This window comes from Fringilla coelebs, assembly GCF_963513975.1.
Source record: "Fringilla coelebs genome assembly, chromosome: 1".
Taxonomy (NCBI): Eukaryota; Metazoa; Chordata; class Aves; order Passeriformes; family Fringillidae; genus Fringilla; species Fringilla coelebs.
The window spans coordinates 97,173,440-97,189,313 of NC_140028.1; the positions used below are offsets into that span (position 1 = coordinate 97,173,440).

The 15,874-nt window shown below is 38.8% G+C and overlaps 1 protein-coding gene across 14 annotated transcripts in view; it reads left to right on the forward strand.

Moving 5' to 3' along the window:
• CLASP2 (cytoplasmic linker associated protein 2) overlaps window positions 1-15,874 on the forward strand; it is a 143,819-nt gene that overhangs the window by 19,583 nt on the left and 108,362 nt on the right. For all 14 annotated transcript variants that reach the window (XM_084219605.1, XM_084219614.1, XM_084219615.1 and 11 more), the window contains exons 3-6: window positions 5,451-5,554; window positions 8,894-8,985; window positions 9,302-9,377; window positions 10,850-10,947. In XM_084219605.1, the coding sequence (XP_084075731.1) occupies window positions 5,451-5,554; window positions 8,894-8,985; window positions 9,302-9,377; window positions 10,850-10,947 (370 nt within the window). The remainder of the gene's footprint in view (window positions 1-5,450; window positions 5,555-8,893; window positions 8,986-9,301; window positions 9,378-10,849; window positions 10,948-15,874) is intronic.

The following is a 15,874-nucleotide window of genomic DNA, read 5'->3' on the forward strand; positions in this document are numbered from 1 at the left end:
CTGTTTCATGGGGTTTTTTCTTTTTTTGGAAAAGGCATTTAGAGGATAGTCTATTATTTGTATTTTTTTCTCCATAATAGCTGCTGTTGTATTTTTAAATGTAAGAAAACTACTAACTTCCTGCAACACCTGAAAAAATCCTTAAATTTTCTTTGATTTCCTCTATAGTTAGTGGTCACAGCTGAAGGTCACAACTGATTAAAGCCACAACTTTTTTTCATCTTTGTGATTTGATTCTCTGAAATTTCAGTTAAAGAAAAAAGTAAAAATCTATGCAGGCTTTTTGGTGTTTTGGGGGGTTTTCTTTGTCCTGGCTAGCTAGTGCTGGAGTTTATTAGTAGTAGGAATTAATTTTACCTGAAGTGATCCGTACCTGAGTGGTAGGCTGTGATTTCGAATGCCATTTGCTTGCTGTCCATGGGCATTTCACTGTATGCCACCTGGAAATGCAGTGCTTTTAACTCAGAGTAGAGAAATCCTAGCCTTCTTTGCTTTCAGCTTGATTCTAATTAATTCTAGTTATGTAAAAAACCTAGCTTAGAGCTTAAAAATTTCAGAAGATGCCATGAATATTTGTTCTCAATCTTCTACTTTTCTTTCAGGTTTAATGCACCTCTTGAAACTGTTTGGCCTTTAAGACTATTCTCATGTGCCTGAGACTGACACCTTCATAGGCACATGGATAGATCATATTAAAAAAGCTTTTGTTTCTTCCTCTCTGCTACCGATGATGAACAGTGTGTCATTAATCCCACTAATGCTTTTCTTAATTAGCTCCTGGAGAGACCCCAAGAAGCACATTACTGTCTGAAATTGCTGTTGATGAAACTGGCCACGACTCTATGTTGAGGAGGGGAGCACTGAGGCCCTCTCTGAGAGCCTGCTTATGATTCTTTGCTTAGAAGTAGCCCCTTGACCACATGGATCTGTCAGGCTGGCCCCGTAGGAGCCCCTGTGGGATGCCTTTCTCTCCTGTGCATCCTGCCTAGAACAGAGACTGCCCTAATTGCAGAGGCAGCTCTTTCCCTCCCTCCTTTCTAATGACAGCTGTTCAATGCTGCTGCCTGAGCTGGCAAGCTTTCTGAGGAAACGAGGAAGATATTGCTGCCTAGGTTTTATCTCTTTCTGTTCTCAAAGACTTTTCTTTTTAGTAACAGAATTCTTGCCAATATTGATAACGTTTCCTCAGTAAAGATTCTTTTTTGCTTAATGCTTTTTTTCCTAAGCCTGCAGTAATGGACTATCTAAAGTTGATTCATAGAAATAGTAGACCTGAGACTTAAAATGAGCACAGGTGTACAAATAACAGCAGGTGTAAGTGGTCAGAAGAGAAGAAAAAACAACAATACAAACTGAAAAGCTCCAGAAGGAACTCTTATTAAAGTTTACCAGAAGGAAATTGTTTGTGCTAGCTATGGTATTCTTTGCTGCAGGGGTCACATAGTTAAACTGCTCAGGTTTTTAAAAATACATTGTGTGTCATTCTAGGCAATTTCTGCAATTTACTTGTTTTACCATTTTCAATCCTAGTAGAGGAAATAAATATTTAATCTCTCAGGCTGTACTCTGACTCTGAAGGCTGGTTTTGTCCTTTACTCATGCATACTGTCTAAACTAGTGGTGATAAAATTATTTGATGAATTTGGAAAACGGAAAATTTATGCAGATTTACTGAGATAAGAGAAGGAAGGCAAGGGAAAAAGAAACTGATGGGATAATAAACTCTGTTATGAATATAGCAGAAAAAGGCATAAATAGCAGCTCAGATGTAAATGCACAGCATTGTCAGCCAGTTACAGGGGGTAATTCTCCCGTTCTGCTCTGCACTAGAGAGGCCTCACTTCAAGTGCTGAGTGCAGTTTGGGGTACCAGAACATAAAGACAATAAATCATTAGAGGGTGTCCAAAGGAGGCCAAAAAGGATGGTGAAGGGTCTGGAGGGGAAGCCTTGTGAGGAGTGACTGAGGTCACTTGATCTGTTCAGCCTGGAGAAGAGGCGACTGAGGAGACACCTCATTGGAGTCTGCAACTTCCTTGTGAGGGAGAGGAAGGGCAGGTGCTGATCTGTGCTCTATGCTGAACATAGGACCTGAGGGAATGGCCTGCAGTTGAGCTAGGAGCAGTTTAGGTTGGATATCATGAAGAGGCTCTTTGGCCAGAGGAACAGGCTCTCTGGGGAAGTGGTGACAGCACCGAGCATGACAGATCTCAAGAAGCGTTTGGACAATGCACAGGCTCATGGTGCAACTCTTGGGGTGTCCTGTGCAGGGCCAGGAGTCAGACTCAATGATCCTGATGGATCCCTTCCAACTCAGAATATTCTATGACTATGAAATAGCAAGTCAGTTTGAGGTAGATCTGGTAGAATTAATGTCCACTATGGAGTATTTTTGCTAACACTTTTAGGTTTTGTTCAGTAATCAAAACCTGTAAAGTTGTGATGTAGAAATCTTAGCAGGAAATCCTTGGTAGAATAAGATTTCTGCAATGTAGAAACCTTAACAGGAAAACCTCAGGAGTGGCTGGAAGTGGTAAGAAACTTTGACAACATGCTAAAATGTGGCAAAAAGGCAAGTTGAATGAAATGCAGTGCTTCACAAAAAATAAACAACAGCTGCAAAAGGAATCACTGTCTCCTAAATTTGCTGTAGTTTTTTTCTCAGCATATCAGCAGAAATAAATAAGAGAAAGATGTCATATGTTACTACGTTTTCTAAAATCTATTTGAAATAATTTAAGAATTCAGGCACCATAAGATAAAAGGTGGATAAGCTTAATATAAAACAGTAGGATTGTTCAGTCCAGACTGCGTGTGACAAATTATATACCCCACTGAGTAATTTGTTAGGAGGCTGCCATATTGAATGCAGCCTTCATGTATGGTCCTACTTCTTCTTTGTCACCCTTCTTTTAGTTCTGACATCTGTTTGAGATTGTTGAGTTTGCAGGCTGATGCCAGGAACAACCAAATGCATGTATTTGCATTGCAGTATGAAGAGGGACACTAATTCAATAATGCTGGTGAGAAAGCTTGCGCATCTTAAAGGAGAAGTAGCAGGCAAAATGATGTTCTGTTTTGAAACTTGATCAATAGGAAACACAACTTCCAATGATTTTCTGTTGGAGCTTATTCTGACAGAAAAGATGAACAGCCACACTGGAAACCAGCTAGTGGTTGCCAGCATTCAACAGCCTAATTTCTTTTGTCTTGTGCAAATAGAATGTATCATGCCTTATATGGAGTCTTATAGAAACTTGAGTTTTAGGAAAAAAAGCCAAGCCTGAAGCCATTTGGGCCCTTTAACAGCTCCCACAACGTGTTGTCTCTCTGTCAGGGCTCCAGGAGTGGCAAAGGCTGGTGTGTTCAGTAGCTGCACACTCTGAAATCTGCAGGCTGTGTCATAGCTTAGTTTAACTCGGTGACCTCATCTCTGTTCAGCAGCTTCTGTAGCTGTTCTCTGTGCTTGCCTTGGTGATTTGAGCAGAGCCCTGGTATCTGCAGCTCCATCAAATGACTCAGAGTGCTAATTAGTCACAAAGGAGCCCTGTTCCTGCAGAACTGGCACTGGCTGTGTTTGTTTCCTTCTCTGTAAAGCTAGAATTGCCTTCAGCTGCCCAGCAGTCAGGTCAGTGTAGAGACATCACTAGTAGTGTAAGGTATGGGGACAGGGTCAGTTCAGAAGTGCTGAAAATGGACATGGAAAGTACTGTTGGCAAGAAAAATGTAATCAGTGATAGGTAATATGAGTGATTGGAAGTTCATGGGAGTGGTCAGCTGTGCACTCCCAAAAATAACTTCTTAAGGTCTGGACTTTTTTCTCTGTTCATAAAATGGGAAAAAACCCCAAAACCAAACCCAACTACCAAACAAAACAGAAACACCCCTTAAAAACCCAAACCATAAAGAAAAAGTCTCACACTATCACAACAATGGTAATCCAACCCAAACAAAAAAAAACCCAGACTCTTCTTTTCAAACTGTAAAATGAAAGTAGCTGTGCAAATTTCTTCAGAGGAGAAATGGTAGAGAAGATAGATGAAAAACACAGAACCCTGATAAAAGTGGCTGAAGATGTCAGTGGACTATCCAGAACCAGTAGAATTAAGTACTCAGATTAGGACATTAAGAAAGCCGTCAGATACCTCAGGAGGGGAAATTCCAGCTTCAGCAGTCTATTTGTCAATAAGTCATGGTACAGAAATGGCTGCTGTTTTTGATGTAGGAACAGGGGACTCAGGGAACCTCCTCAGAATGTGTGACTCTCTTCCCTTTATTTTGCTGGCAAATCTATTGTTTGCTTATTACTATAAAATCATTAAGTACTGGTAAAATTACTTCAGATCTGCCTTTCAAACAATAGCCAAATACAGTTATTTCTTTAGTGAGTAGAAATTCTTTAGCAGTCTGTTGAGGTCAGGCAGTAACTGCAAAATATTCTCAGGTGTTCAGTAATGTAATATCAAATGTAGCAAAAAGTTATTTTAGCTGTGAAGATGTTTTTTTACTTGGAGTACCTTACATCACTGTCCTGTGACGGATGACATATCCACCAATTCCACCAACTCCATCAGTTGCCCTTCCTGAAGGAAGGCAGCAGACTTGGTATCATCACCCCACATTTGGAAGAAATGGTACTGAAAGCACTGGGGGGAAGAATCTCACAAAGAGTAGGTCCCAGATGGAAGACTGGGAACCAGTACAGCAGCATGTCTTGCACAGAACAGAGCTGGCTATGTGTTCATTGGGATATCTTTGCTAATGTCATAGCATTAGTTTATCTGATGTAATGATAAACTTCTGTCTGGAAAAGCAAACAAAAAGAATTGGCAAGTCCCTTGATTTTGATTTTTACTTACTTTTAGGGTGTGAAATCATCAGCTGTCATGCAATTTTACTTAAATATTGTTTGAGGATGCTTGTTTTAACATAGTAATCTTTAACAATGCTTTTACTGAAGTAAGGCTGGGTTTCCTAAAGATACACTGTGTGAATAAAGGGATTTAAAACTTTCAATTTTCTTAAAATAAACAGCCAAGTCACACTGATTTTAAAATAGTTGTATATTTCTGTCCCAGTTGTTTGCCACTCACCACCCATAGCATTAATTTTTTTAGAAAAGCCAGACATTCTGAAGCTAACTGGAACACTCTTTGAAGATGAAATCAAAGTCATTCACACAGTTTTGAAGATGGGAATCTTGGTTTCTTTTTAACCTGTTGAAAGTTACTATTTTATTCCTTTTCAGCCTTATGCATTTGTTGTTAGTCTTATAAAATACTCAGAAATGCACTTGAGGCTTTAAAATATTGTGGCCTACTTAAACTCAGCTTTTATTTTTGAATGACATGTATATTACATCTGTTTCAAAAAAATACATTTAAGCATTAGAAAATCTCCATTGAGTGTTTAATCTTTTTTACTTTCTCTTTTTTTCCCCATCTTTCTGTAGTTCTCCTGGCTTTGATAGATCGTATGGGAGATGCCAAAGACCAAGTTCGAGAGCAAGCACAGAATCTGATATTGAAACTGATGTGTGAAGCAGCACCACCCATGGTATGGTTGCTTAATGCAGATTCAGATGGAGGCCTCCAGTGAGCTTATGACTTTTGTATGAACTTTGAACATGTCACAATGTTATTGCCACTGTTAATGGTGTAAATGTTAAAGACACTCTTAATGGATTGACACTGATGTATTGTTCAGCTAAAGATAAAAATCTTGGCACGATGTGATTCTGCATATTTTGCATATCATAGCTTAATTCTGAGTAGATGTTTTTATGCCAGGCTTTGTTAATTAAAGGATCTTCTGGGTTTGGAGAGTGGGAGTAAATAAATTTAATTATCTCCAAATTGATTTAAAATTACATTTGTACGTGAATATGTAGGACTAGTCCTACAGTTAGGGTGCATGTTTTCTAACTTAGGAGAATGTGGCCTTCTAGCTGTATGATAGCAATGCTCTGTGAACCATGAACAAACTGAGGTGGGGATAAGTTGCCCTTTGGCCTGTCATTTTTGGTTGTAAGGAGCCTTGCTTAACTCAACCTTCAGTTCTAAGCATTATGTGGCTTCTGAGTGCTTAATCTTATATCTTGACTCTGTGAGTCTGAAAAATGGAAGACTGTCTAACAGGATTATATTCTTGAATAGTGATGTTATTTGGAATCTGGAGAGGCTGGATGTGAGTAAGAACTTACTATTTGAGTTTTCAATTCCTGAAGAAAATCTGTTTCTGAGTTCTAATTCTAGAGGTTAATAGGAAAAAAAAATGGGGTTTTGTATGTGCTAATTCCTGGCTTTGTTTATTCATAGATTCAAGTTTGACTGTTTGTGTGCAGTGAATAAGATGTTGTGGACTTTATCTGGAGTGAGAAAATTATTGTCAGTTGCTTTGTTTGTCTGATAAAACATGTAGCATGCTAGGCTATTATAGAACATGTTTATCTCCCTTTGGCTACAGGTCTGGTTGGGATTTAGTCATCAGGGTCTAGTAATATTATCCACAAAGACGTGCCTTCATCTGTTCACAAGCTGCAGTGTTGGTCATATTCATTGACCAAGAGACGTGGCAGTATTTTTTTGTGTCAAAGTACCTGTAGTTCATCAATGACATGTTACCGTACCCAAAATGCTCCCAAATACCTGGCATACAGACTAGCACCTCTACAGCAACAGCATTTGGACAAGCGCACAGCAGAGCACCTTGGAGATACCTCCAATTGCTGATAAAGAAATTGATGGTAGTTACTTTGTGCAACTACCTTTCCTTGTCAGGAAAGTTTTACATTGTTGGTCCATCTTTGTGCAGAGTTGTTAGGCTGTAGATAGAGGTGATGGAAGAAATTTCCATCCCCTGTGAAGATGACTCTGTGTCAGAAAGCATATGAGGTTTGTGGGGTCCAAGGAAGAGCATGTGTGTATTAGACAAAGTCTGGCTCTCCTGGTAACTCCCCCAGGGTGGGAGAAGCCTGGCTTTGGTTGTCTGCTCTCAGGAGAGCTTATGGGTCATTACAAGTTTGGATGAAAAGCATCAATCATCCTCACAGCAGGGACCAAAAGAGCAGAGTCTTTCCTGCGCTTCCAACACTGAAATACAGAGCTTTAGGCTCTCTGCTGCAGTGAAGCATCCCTTTAGAAGAGCTGAATGGAATAATTATTTGAAGATAAGTCCTGTAAATTTCTTTCTAGTCAGCTCACCTTGCCTCTTCTAGCATGTTGTTAAATAATATTTAATTTGTCCTGTCGTTAAATCCATTTACTTGTTTTAGATGTTTGGGGGTTTTTTGTTTCTTTTATGAGCAAGAACTAGATGTAGCTGTTTATGGGCAGGAAGGCATAAAAATATAGGCGGTGTAAATGTGCATGAAAGGGGCAAACAGGTTGACATCAACTCTTGCTAGGAAGTTGTGAGAGTTAAAATTTTCAAGCAGCCATTTGAATTACTCTGCTTAAAAAAATTTAGTTCTTCAAGGATAATTCACTGAAAGACGAAATTTCTCTTTGGTCTGCTTTGTTTATTTCAGTAGTCTGCAGTTCCCTCTCTTACCTGTATTTTTATACATCTAGCAAGGAGATTTCCTTTTTCCCATGTTTGTCTGTGACAGTGGGTTAATTGGAAGGATGTTTTCTTCTGTAAAATCCTGTTCTTTGTTGTTAAGCTATGCAGTTTTGGCAAGCCATATCCTGCTCGTCTAAGGTTTGTTTTCTCTAAATGCAATGAAGTATAAAACAAACAAACAAAAAACCACAGATGGGACTAAATTATCAAGCAGGGCTCTAATTGGAAAATTTTATGTCTGCTCTGAAGCGTGCTACCTCATTAATAAAGAGGATGCATATTCCCTGCTCTTATGCTCTGTTTTTGTTGATCAACAGCTGTTTGTGAGGGCTTTATTATTTTTTTTTCCAGAAAGCCTATTGCAATAATTAGTATGTAATACATTTTAGCAGCTTTGTGTGGCGTCATTATAGGTTGCAGTTGCAGCACTCCAGGGTGCAGTTGGCGGGAGGGAGGTGCCTGGGCTGCAAAGTGTGCAGCTCCTGGCAGTGTGCAGCCATCCATCGCTAGGCAACGCTGCCCGGATGCTGGCCGGGCTGCAATGGCAGCGCTGCAGCTGGGGCGAGTTGCAGGCTGAGCCCGTGCATCTGCTCCCAAGGAGAATCCCCGAGCTCCTCTGCTCCACGTCTGCGCTTCCAGCGCCCTGATACACAGCTAGAGCACGGCAAGGAGATGGAAAGGTAACGGGATAAACCCAGCAGGCAGAGAGCCAGGGCGGGCAGAGAAAAACGAGTGCGCAAGGAGGTGAGCGAGGGTTCAGCGAGCCGGGGGATCGTACCACAGGAAGCGGCACCAGCACGGAGAGGAGAACCGAAAGCAGAACAAAAATGGAAGCGCAGGAATTAGAAAGAGGGGGCAAGAAATAATTAAAAAATGAAGAAATACTAGATCTAAAGCAAAAGTCAGGGAGAAGTGGGGCAGCAGGAGTATGGGTAAGGACAAGCTAAAATGGATGTGAGGAAATTTTGGCAGGGAAACAGAATATGAAGCAAAAAGAATATAGTAACTTCTGCTTGAGTCAGTAGTTTGTGATGTTAATGTTTGTTTTGTGTGCATTAACTGTAAGAATTTTGTATGTTTTAAGAGCTCTTTCTCAGACAAGGGCAATGCTCAGTTAGATTGCTGAAGGATTTTTTTTAGGAATTGGTTTTGGCGTAGAATTAATCTGTGTTGTGTTCCGTATTGTGCATTTCATAAGTTAATTTTATCATTTTTCCAGTGGACCTGCCTTCTGTTGTTTTTTTTGCAACTATTATGAATGTAATTATATGGAATAGAATTACATTGTATTGTGCTTCTGGTAATTAAAGACCATTATTTCTGCTTTTATAGTACATTTGGGAACGCCTTGCTGTTGGTTTTAAACACAAGAATTACCGATCCCGAGAAGGAGTGTGTTTGTGTCTTGTTGCTACATTAAACATGTAAGCTTTTTGTTTCTATGGAGATGTAATGGTTCTATCCTTCTGAATGTCATTCTTCTCTGAAAGTAATCCTTTAGGGAGTCTGCTTCAATTAAATTAATATATGGGAAAAACCAAACAAGTAGTGGGCTTTCTGAAAGAAAGACTAAAGTTACAGAAATTTGATCTTATTTAAAAGTAGATAAAGGACTAGTAAGAGAGAGACAGAGCTTGATTGATGTCTGTTTGTATTCTGTAAAATCTAAGCCAAAAGTTCACTACTGCAAAAATTATTTTCTGTTTTTTTTTCTTAAAAACACTCATCTTTTTCTTTTAGTTACGGTGCACAGCCATTAATCCTCAGCAAGTTGGTACCACATCTGTGTATAGCATTTGGTGACTCCAACAGTCAGGTAAGGATTTCAGTACTTACTGGGTCTTGAACAACTATTCTTTGACAGAGCAGTGAAAGCAAAATAAATGTAACATTCAAAGAAAAGCTGATAAGAGTCCTTGTGTGCAGCAGATTATTATTTTCTACCATGAGAAAAAGTAAGCCAAATTTCTTCTTAATCATTCCATTCACTGGAAGATGAAACTAGAGTTGCAAAGGCAGCAGTATCATGATATGCTGGTCCCTTTAGTTTTGTCTTCAGAAGTTGAAACTAGTAATTGCTGAAAGTAATTGTTTCTTACGGAGCATGTTGAAAGGAAATAAATAAAAAAATAAGCTATTGACACAAAAAATTACCTCCAGAAGCAGCCCTTATATGAAACCTGTGCTAGTTTGCAGAATTTGCTGAAGTTAACATTATGTGTAATTATTTTCCAATTGGAACCCAAATGGCATTTAAGAACATGCAAGGACTGTCATTAAAATCATTAAAGTAAGCAAAAACATCTGCAGTGAAAATCAGGAAGTAGTTCATAATGGTGAATCTGAACCTCATAAAATCTTCCAGTGGAAACGGTTAAAATATCTTGATTTTTTTGAAGTTGTGTTTGAGGGAAAAGACTATGAATGCAGTAAGGGAGAAGATAGCATTGGTAGGAGGTGGACTTTTAAACAGGATTGGTCTTTATGCTTAATTTCTGAATGCAGTAAAGTTCTTATCTCCCCTGTCTGCATAGCGTTGTTCTGTTCTAGAGAAATTCTGTTGAGAATTTGTCCTGTTTACTAATGATCAGCAAAGATGTACTTCACATTTTGCTAGAGCAATTGTATGTTTAGTTTGAACTGCTACAAAGAGTAATACTAAATTAATTACAGACATTTTTTATAGAGAATAATAGCATTTACTAAAATGCATTTTTGGCAGTTTCTATTGTGATGACCATGGTTTAAAATTTTTGAAGAGCCACTCTATCTCCTTTCTTTCCCCTGTTCTTTCCCCTTTCACTGTCTTATTCCCTTTCTTGTGCTGATGTCATGCCACCTGATTCCAGCTGAAATAAAGAAAATGCCAGTCACTTTAGTCCACTCTTGTGGGCAGTCTTAGTCTTCCAGAAGGACCTTGCTGGATGTCAAAACAGATGAAAGCAAGATGAAATGCCAAGACTTGAGTGCAGGAGCTAACTTTGGAAAGTATTGCCCGCTGTGAGCGAGTCCTAGATAAAGCACGTTTTTTCCACAAATGCTATTCTTATGTCAGATCCAGAAATTCCCTCTAAAGCTGTTATTTCTAGGATTTTTTACCATCTGGGCATGCTCTAACTTGGAACAAATGCCATCTTGATATCACTGTTGTAATTCCTTTCCTTTTCACTCTCACTGTTTCAACTGAATTGGCATACAGGGCCATAGAAACTGTAAGATGTGTGGCCGGTCAGCAAATGTTGTTTTGGTTTCTATAACCCTGAAATTAACAATTTAAACTGTTCACAGGTGAGAGATGCTGCCATACTAGCCATCGTAGAGGTTTATAGACATGTGGGAGAGAAAGTACGAATAGATCTTACAAAAAGAGGAATTCCTCCTGGAAGGTGAGCTAGCTGTTTTGATTTTGTAATTCTGAGCCATTTATGTTTTACTGTTCTTTATCTGAACTTTAAACTCACTAAAAACTCTGTTTTAAAATTACTGCAATATGTATTTTAGATTCTAGTTAGCTTTGCCTTTCAGTATGATGTTACTAGAGTTTCTGACTGTGTTGTATGTTGATTAGTTTATATGAAAGAAAATTTGTTATTAGTTATTATATTATTAGTAGTATTATCATATTAGTTTATATGAAACAAAACATTGTTTTGTTTCTACCTTTGATTAATTAAGGAAGCTAGACAGAGCTTGAAATTGTACTTAGTGAGAAAGACTGTTTATTCCATAAAATCTTTAAAATTCCTTGTTAAAACAATTTATACTTCTTAAAATGTGTTAACTCCTTATATATAGCATACCACTTTACCATCACCTTCATCTCACTTCTTTTTGATAAAGCTGAATATGTCTACTACTTGATTTCAGAGAAAATATCAGATGAGTGCCTCATCAGACCCATCTAAAAAACTAAACTAAGGGCTAAAACGGAACTCTCCTAAGAGAAGGTTCTTAGGAGACTTCAGAGCACCTTCCAATATTTAAAGAGGGTGTAAGGAGAACTGGAGAGGGACTTGTTACAAGGATGTGATAGGACCAGTGTCAAGGGCTTTAAACTGGAAGAGGATAGGTTTAGGTTTGATATTAGGAAGCAATTCTTTTCTATGAGAATGGTAAGACACTGGAACTGGTTGCCCAGAGAAACTGTGAATACCCTGTCCCTGACACTGTTCAAGGTGAGATTGGATGGGGCTTTGAGTAGGCTGGTCTAATGAAATGTTATTCCACCCCATGACAGAGGGGTTGGAACTGGATGACCCAAAACCATTCTAGGGTTCTATGGAAGAAAACTCCACGGAAGAGGGGTGTTGAATTTATTGTTTCTCATTCCAGGCAGAGTTCAGCCTGTTGAGATGCAAGTTTAGTCTGCCTGTGAGAATGAGAAGTCACACACATTCTCTTCTATTTAACGATAGTCCTATTTTTAGACTAGTAATGGATTATATGGTTACCACAGAAGTTAGGCCATATTATTACTACAATTCAAAAAAATTAAGTTTCTTAGCAAATAAGTGGAACATACCCAAGATGATCTTCCTTGCATTAAGGTAGGGCCTTGGACATCTTTTGGTACAGAGAACAAAAGAGTACAGATACCACAACTTTTTTGCAATGAATGTTGGGTCTGACTGTAAGTTTAAGTTCAGTACTCGCCGTTTACAATTCCATGTGATACAAGCTGAGAACATCTTGGGATCCAAATAGGATTAAGCACCATAGGTGCTTTGTATCCTCAGGACAATCAACAGCTTCTAATTTAGTTGCAGTAGGTGCCAAGTTGTTGTTTCTACTGTCTGAATCAGCTGAATGCAAAATTCCCCCTGATCTGAAAGCAAGCATGGTTGTATAATTTGCATTTACATAAAGAAGCAAGACTCTACTCGGTGCATGTTAAATGGGTTGGTGCCACTAAATCTCCAATAGTTTTGCACCTGACAGTCAGGACTAGTATTAAATAGTACATGAGCTGAGTGTCAGTGCAGTGTCCTCTGCAGTAGGTTTCAGGTTGGGATAAAGTGGGGAGTTATGATTTGCTTGAGTTAAACTCAAGACTGCTACTCTCTGTCCCATCCATCCCTGACAGAAAGCAGAGTTCCTGTAGTCCTGTCTTATGCCTTCACACAACTAAGAAGGCGTTTGACAAAGCTCAGGAAAGACAGATTAGCTCTGTGGTAGCTCAGACTGTTGTTCCTTCAGAGGCAGACCTCATTTAAGATGTTTCTTCCCCCGTGCCTGTCAGAGGTTTTCCCTTTGCTTAGATGCAGTAAAATTTTCAGGTGGTTATGCAGGAACTATGATCTGTGGGAAAAAACCCTTTGATGTAGAGTATCATCATTATTTTGAGGGGAATCTGTGTTCATGTGTGTGCGTCTCGGTAGGTTTTAAGGGTTTTAGGTATTACAGATAATCTGTAGTTCAGACACAGCTGCTTTCAGTTGTTGAGTTCAGCCTTAAAGAACTGCATTGCAGCTCCTTTGCTGTAAGTCAGTGCAATAAAAATTACATGTAAACATAAATATTAGCAGAAAAAATCTATTACCTTGGTGTTTGGTGCACACATGAATCAATAGAATGTAGGCTTGTTTAGTTTGCATAACAATTTACACATTACAGAGCTGTGTGTTGCTGCTTGAATGCACTCCATCCTAGAGCACTGAAAATAAGAGCTCCTGTCTGCTGAAAGGAAGGCAGGAAAGTTAATCAAGCATTGTTTTGAGAAATTGTTCAACTTCCTTAAATATGCAAATGGTATATACATGTTGTGTCTGTATAAAGCCAATCAGACAGTACTTTAATAATAGTAGGCTTAAAAGGTTTTCTAATCTGCACCTGGTAGGGTTTGCCTTTGTGGAAAATACTGGATTTTCTACAGGGCTTTACTGGGCCTGTTGTAATCTAAGTAATGAATAAAATATGGGATCTTACTTTTGTAGTTCAATTCGACTTATTTACTATTTATTTTTCTTCAGTGCATTTCTCTTCTTTACTGAGATTAATTGGTGAGTTTGTTTATAAATAAAATCAGTGAGTTCCTCTTCCTATTTGTTATTTTTTAACTTAGAAATCTCAGATTATTATTATGCTTTTTGCTTGAAGAACAAGCAAAGCTTTTTCCTTTTCCAGAACAATCAGCATCAGGTCAGTGGTTGGAAATTTGGATGTTGTTTTCCCTTTTGTTATAATTGCTGCCAGAAAGGTCTTTGGTGTCAGACCTGAAAGCAGTAGTGCTAATATATTTGTGAATACTGAAAATGGATATTATATTTATTGTTCAGTGAGCCAAAAATACTGAAGAGGTTTTGTTCTTTATGGATCAAACTGAATGTTTTACAGTATGGAATTTGTGTGGTTCATCTTCCCTGAATGGAAATAGTATACGTGGCTCTCGATAGCAGTTATTTAGTCTGAGTGTTAAAAGCTTTTATCATTGAGGAATTCATCTGACAAATTCTCCCATTGTTGCTTTAGACACAGAAATGTAAAAAAACAGTCATTTGTTTAGTTCCGATGTCTAGGGCCAAAACTTCATTTCCTAAAATGTTGACGCATATTGCAGTATGCATTTCTGAATACCACATTTTATGTGGTATGCACATTCTACTTATCTGTCTAGTTCAAGTTGTAGATGAGGTCCATCTGTGTGTCCAGATGTGGACACATGTCTTCAAAATCTTTTTTTTTTTTCTTGGAAAGGGGAAACATGGAGAAACAACTGCAAAGCTTCATATGGGCCATTTCCTGCTTTAGACTCAGTTTGGACATAAACTTAACAGACTAGTTCACCATCCCTTCTTCTTCTTTTTCCTTCTGCTTTTGACAGGGGAGTTGTGCTCTTTTGCCTTTTCACCACACAGTCCATACATTTAGGGATCCCCCTCTGCCCATGATATGAACAGTTGAACTCCATCAAACATGGTCATGAAAAACAGCTTTTCAGTGTGAGGTGTTGTGCACATTCTGTGGAAGCCTCCATGTTTCCATGTGTGTGCATGTCAGCTCAAGCTGGGTCCTAGCAGAGTACCTATGTATTCCTCCTGTTGCCCATCCTCACCACAGTATGTTCATATTTTGATTGAGACCTGTCGCCTCCTGGAGGAGAGGGTTTGGCAGGTTGCCAGGAGCCCCCATTTAAAGTGCTACAACTTAATTCATTCATCCATTCATTCACTGACAGCCCATCCAGAAGTATCTGCTGTCCCAAACATTTGGTTTTGTTAATGGGAATTTTCCCATCTGGATCAGAAGTTGGGGAAGACCTGTCTATGGCTATTTGGGAAAAGGAAATAGTATTTTTATCCACCAGTGACGTGTGGTGACTTGAGTGGTTGATTATGATTGCCACATCCAGAGTTGGGCTTGCAGGTATGAGATGAAGGAGTAACAATGCTTCCCTTCTCAAAGAGCATTCCTTATTGCCAGGAAAACTGGTCTTCATCCAGCCCTGTAGAATTTCTTGGACTCCTGTTGGCAGGCTTTCTTTTGCCAGGAGCTGAACCTCCTGTAAACATCATTAAATTGATGGTGGTTGCAATAATTTTAGAGACTCTAGCCCATACTGCCTTGCTGCTTGTCACCATGTGAAGAAATAAGAGAAGAAGGTAGTAAGAAGAGGAGGGAGGGAGAAACTTGTGAGAGACTTTGCAAAGTAGTAATTACAGATCCTGTAAGCTCTTCTAAAGAGAGGGTTGGTTCTACAGTAGTGCTTTATCATGTTGACAGCTGTGTTATAATTGACTCTTCTGTTGTTGTTGTTGCAATTATGACAAATACTGTAGAGTGTGTCTCTGGTCATAACGACATGCTTTGAAAGTTTGAGGAGTGGCAGTACTGTGTGTTGTTCTCCAGCCTGCAACACTGACAATGTAGTGTCCAGTGCTGACAAACACAATTTTTTTATTATTTATAGTTAATACTTTACCAAATATTTTGCCCACAGTGGGAGGCAACATGTCTATTATTGTAACATATTTACAAGGAAGCATTTTGCTTTTAGCTTCTGTTTAAAACATTCAGGAAAGCATTTTTGAAAACAAAGTTCAAAAGAGCAGGAAATACTTTTTTTCTTTTGAATTTTCTAAAATATTTGTGCCAAGTGGATAACATCAGCTTTACAGGGTGCAAAAATCAAAGTGAAATTTTAAGGCAAATCTGTTAATCTCTCATATTTAGTTTCTCTCAGGATGACAGTTTTAGCCTTTTAGATATACTGTTCAGTGTTCCTCATTAACTAGGTGAAATGCTAATGCAGTGCTTGCTATGGAATCCAGCACTATGGAAGGAAACTCACAACAGTCCCTGATAAACACAAACATA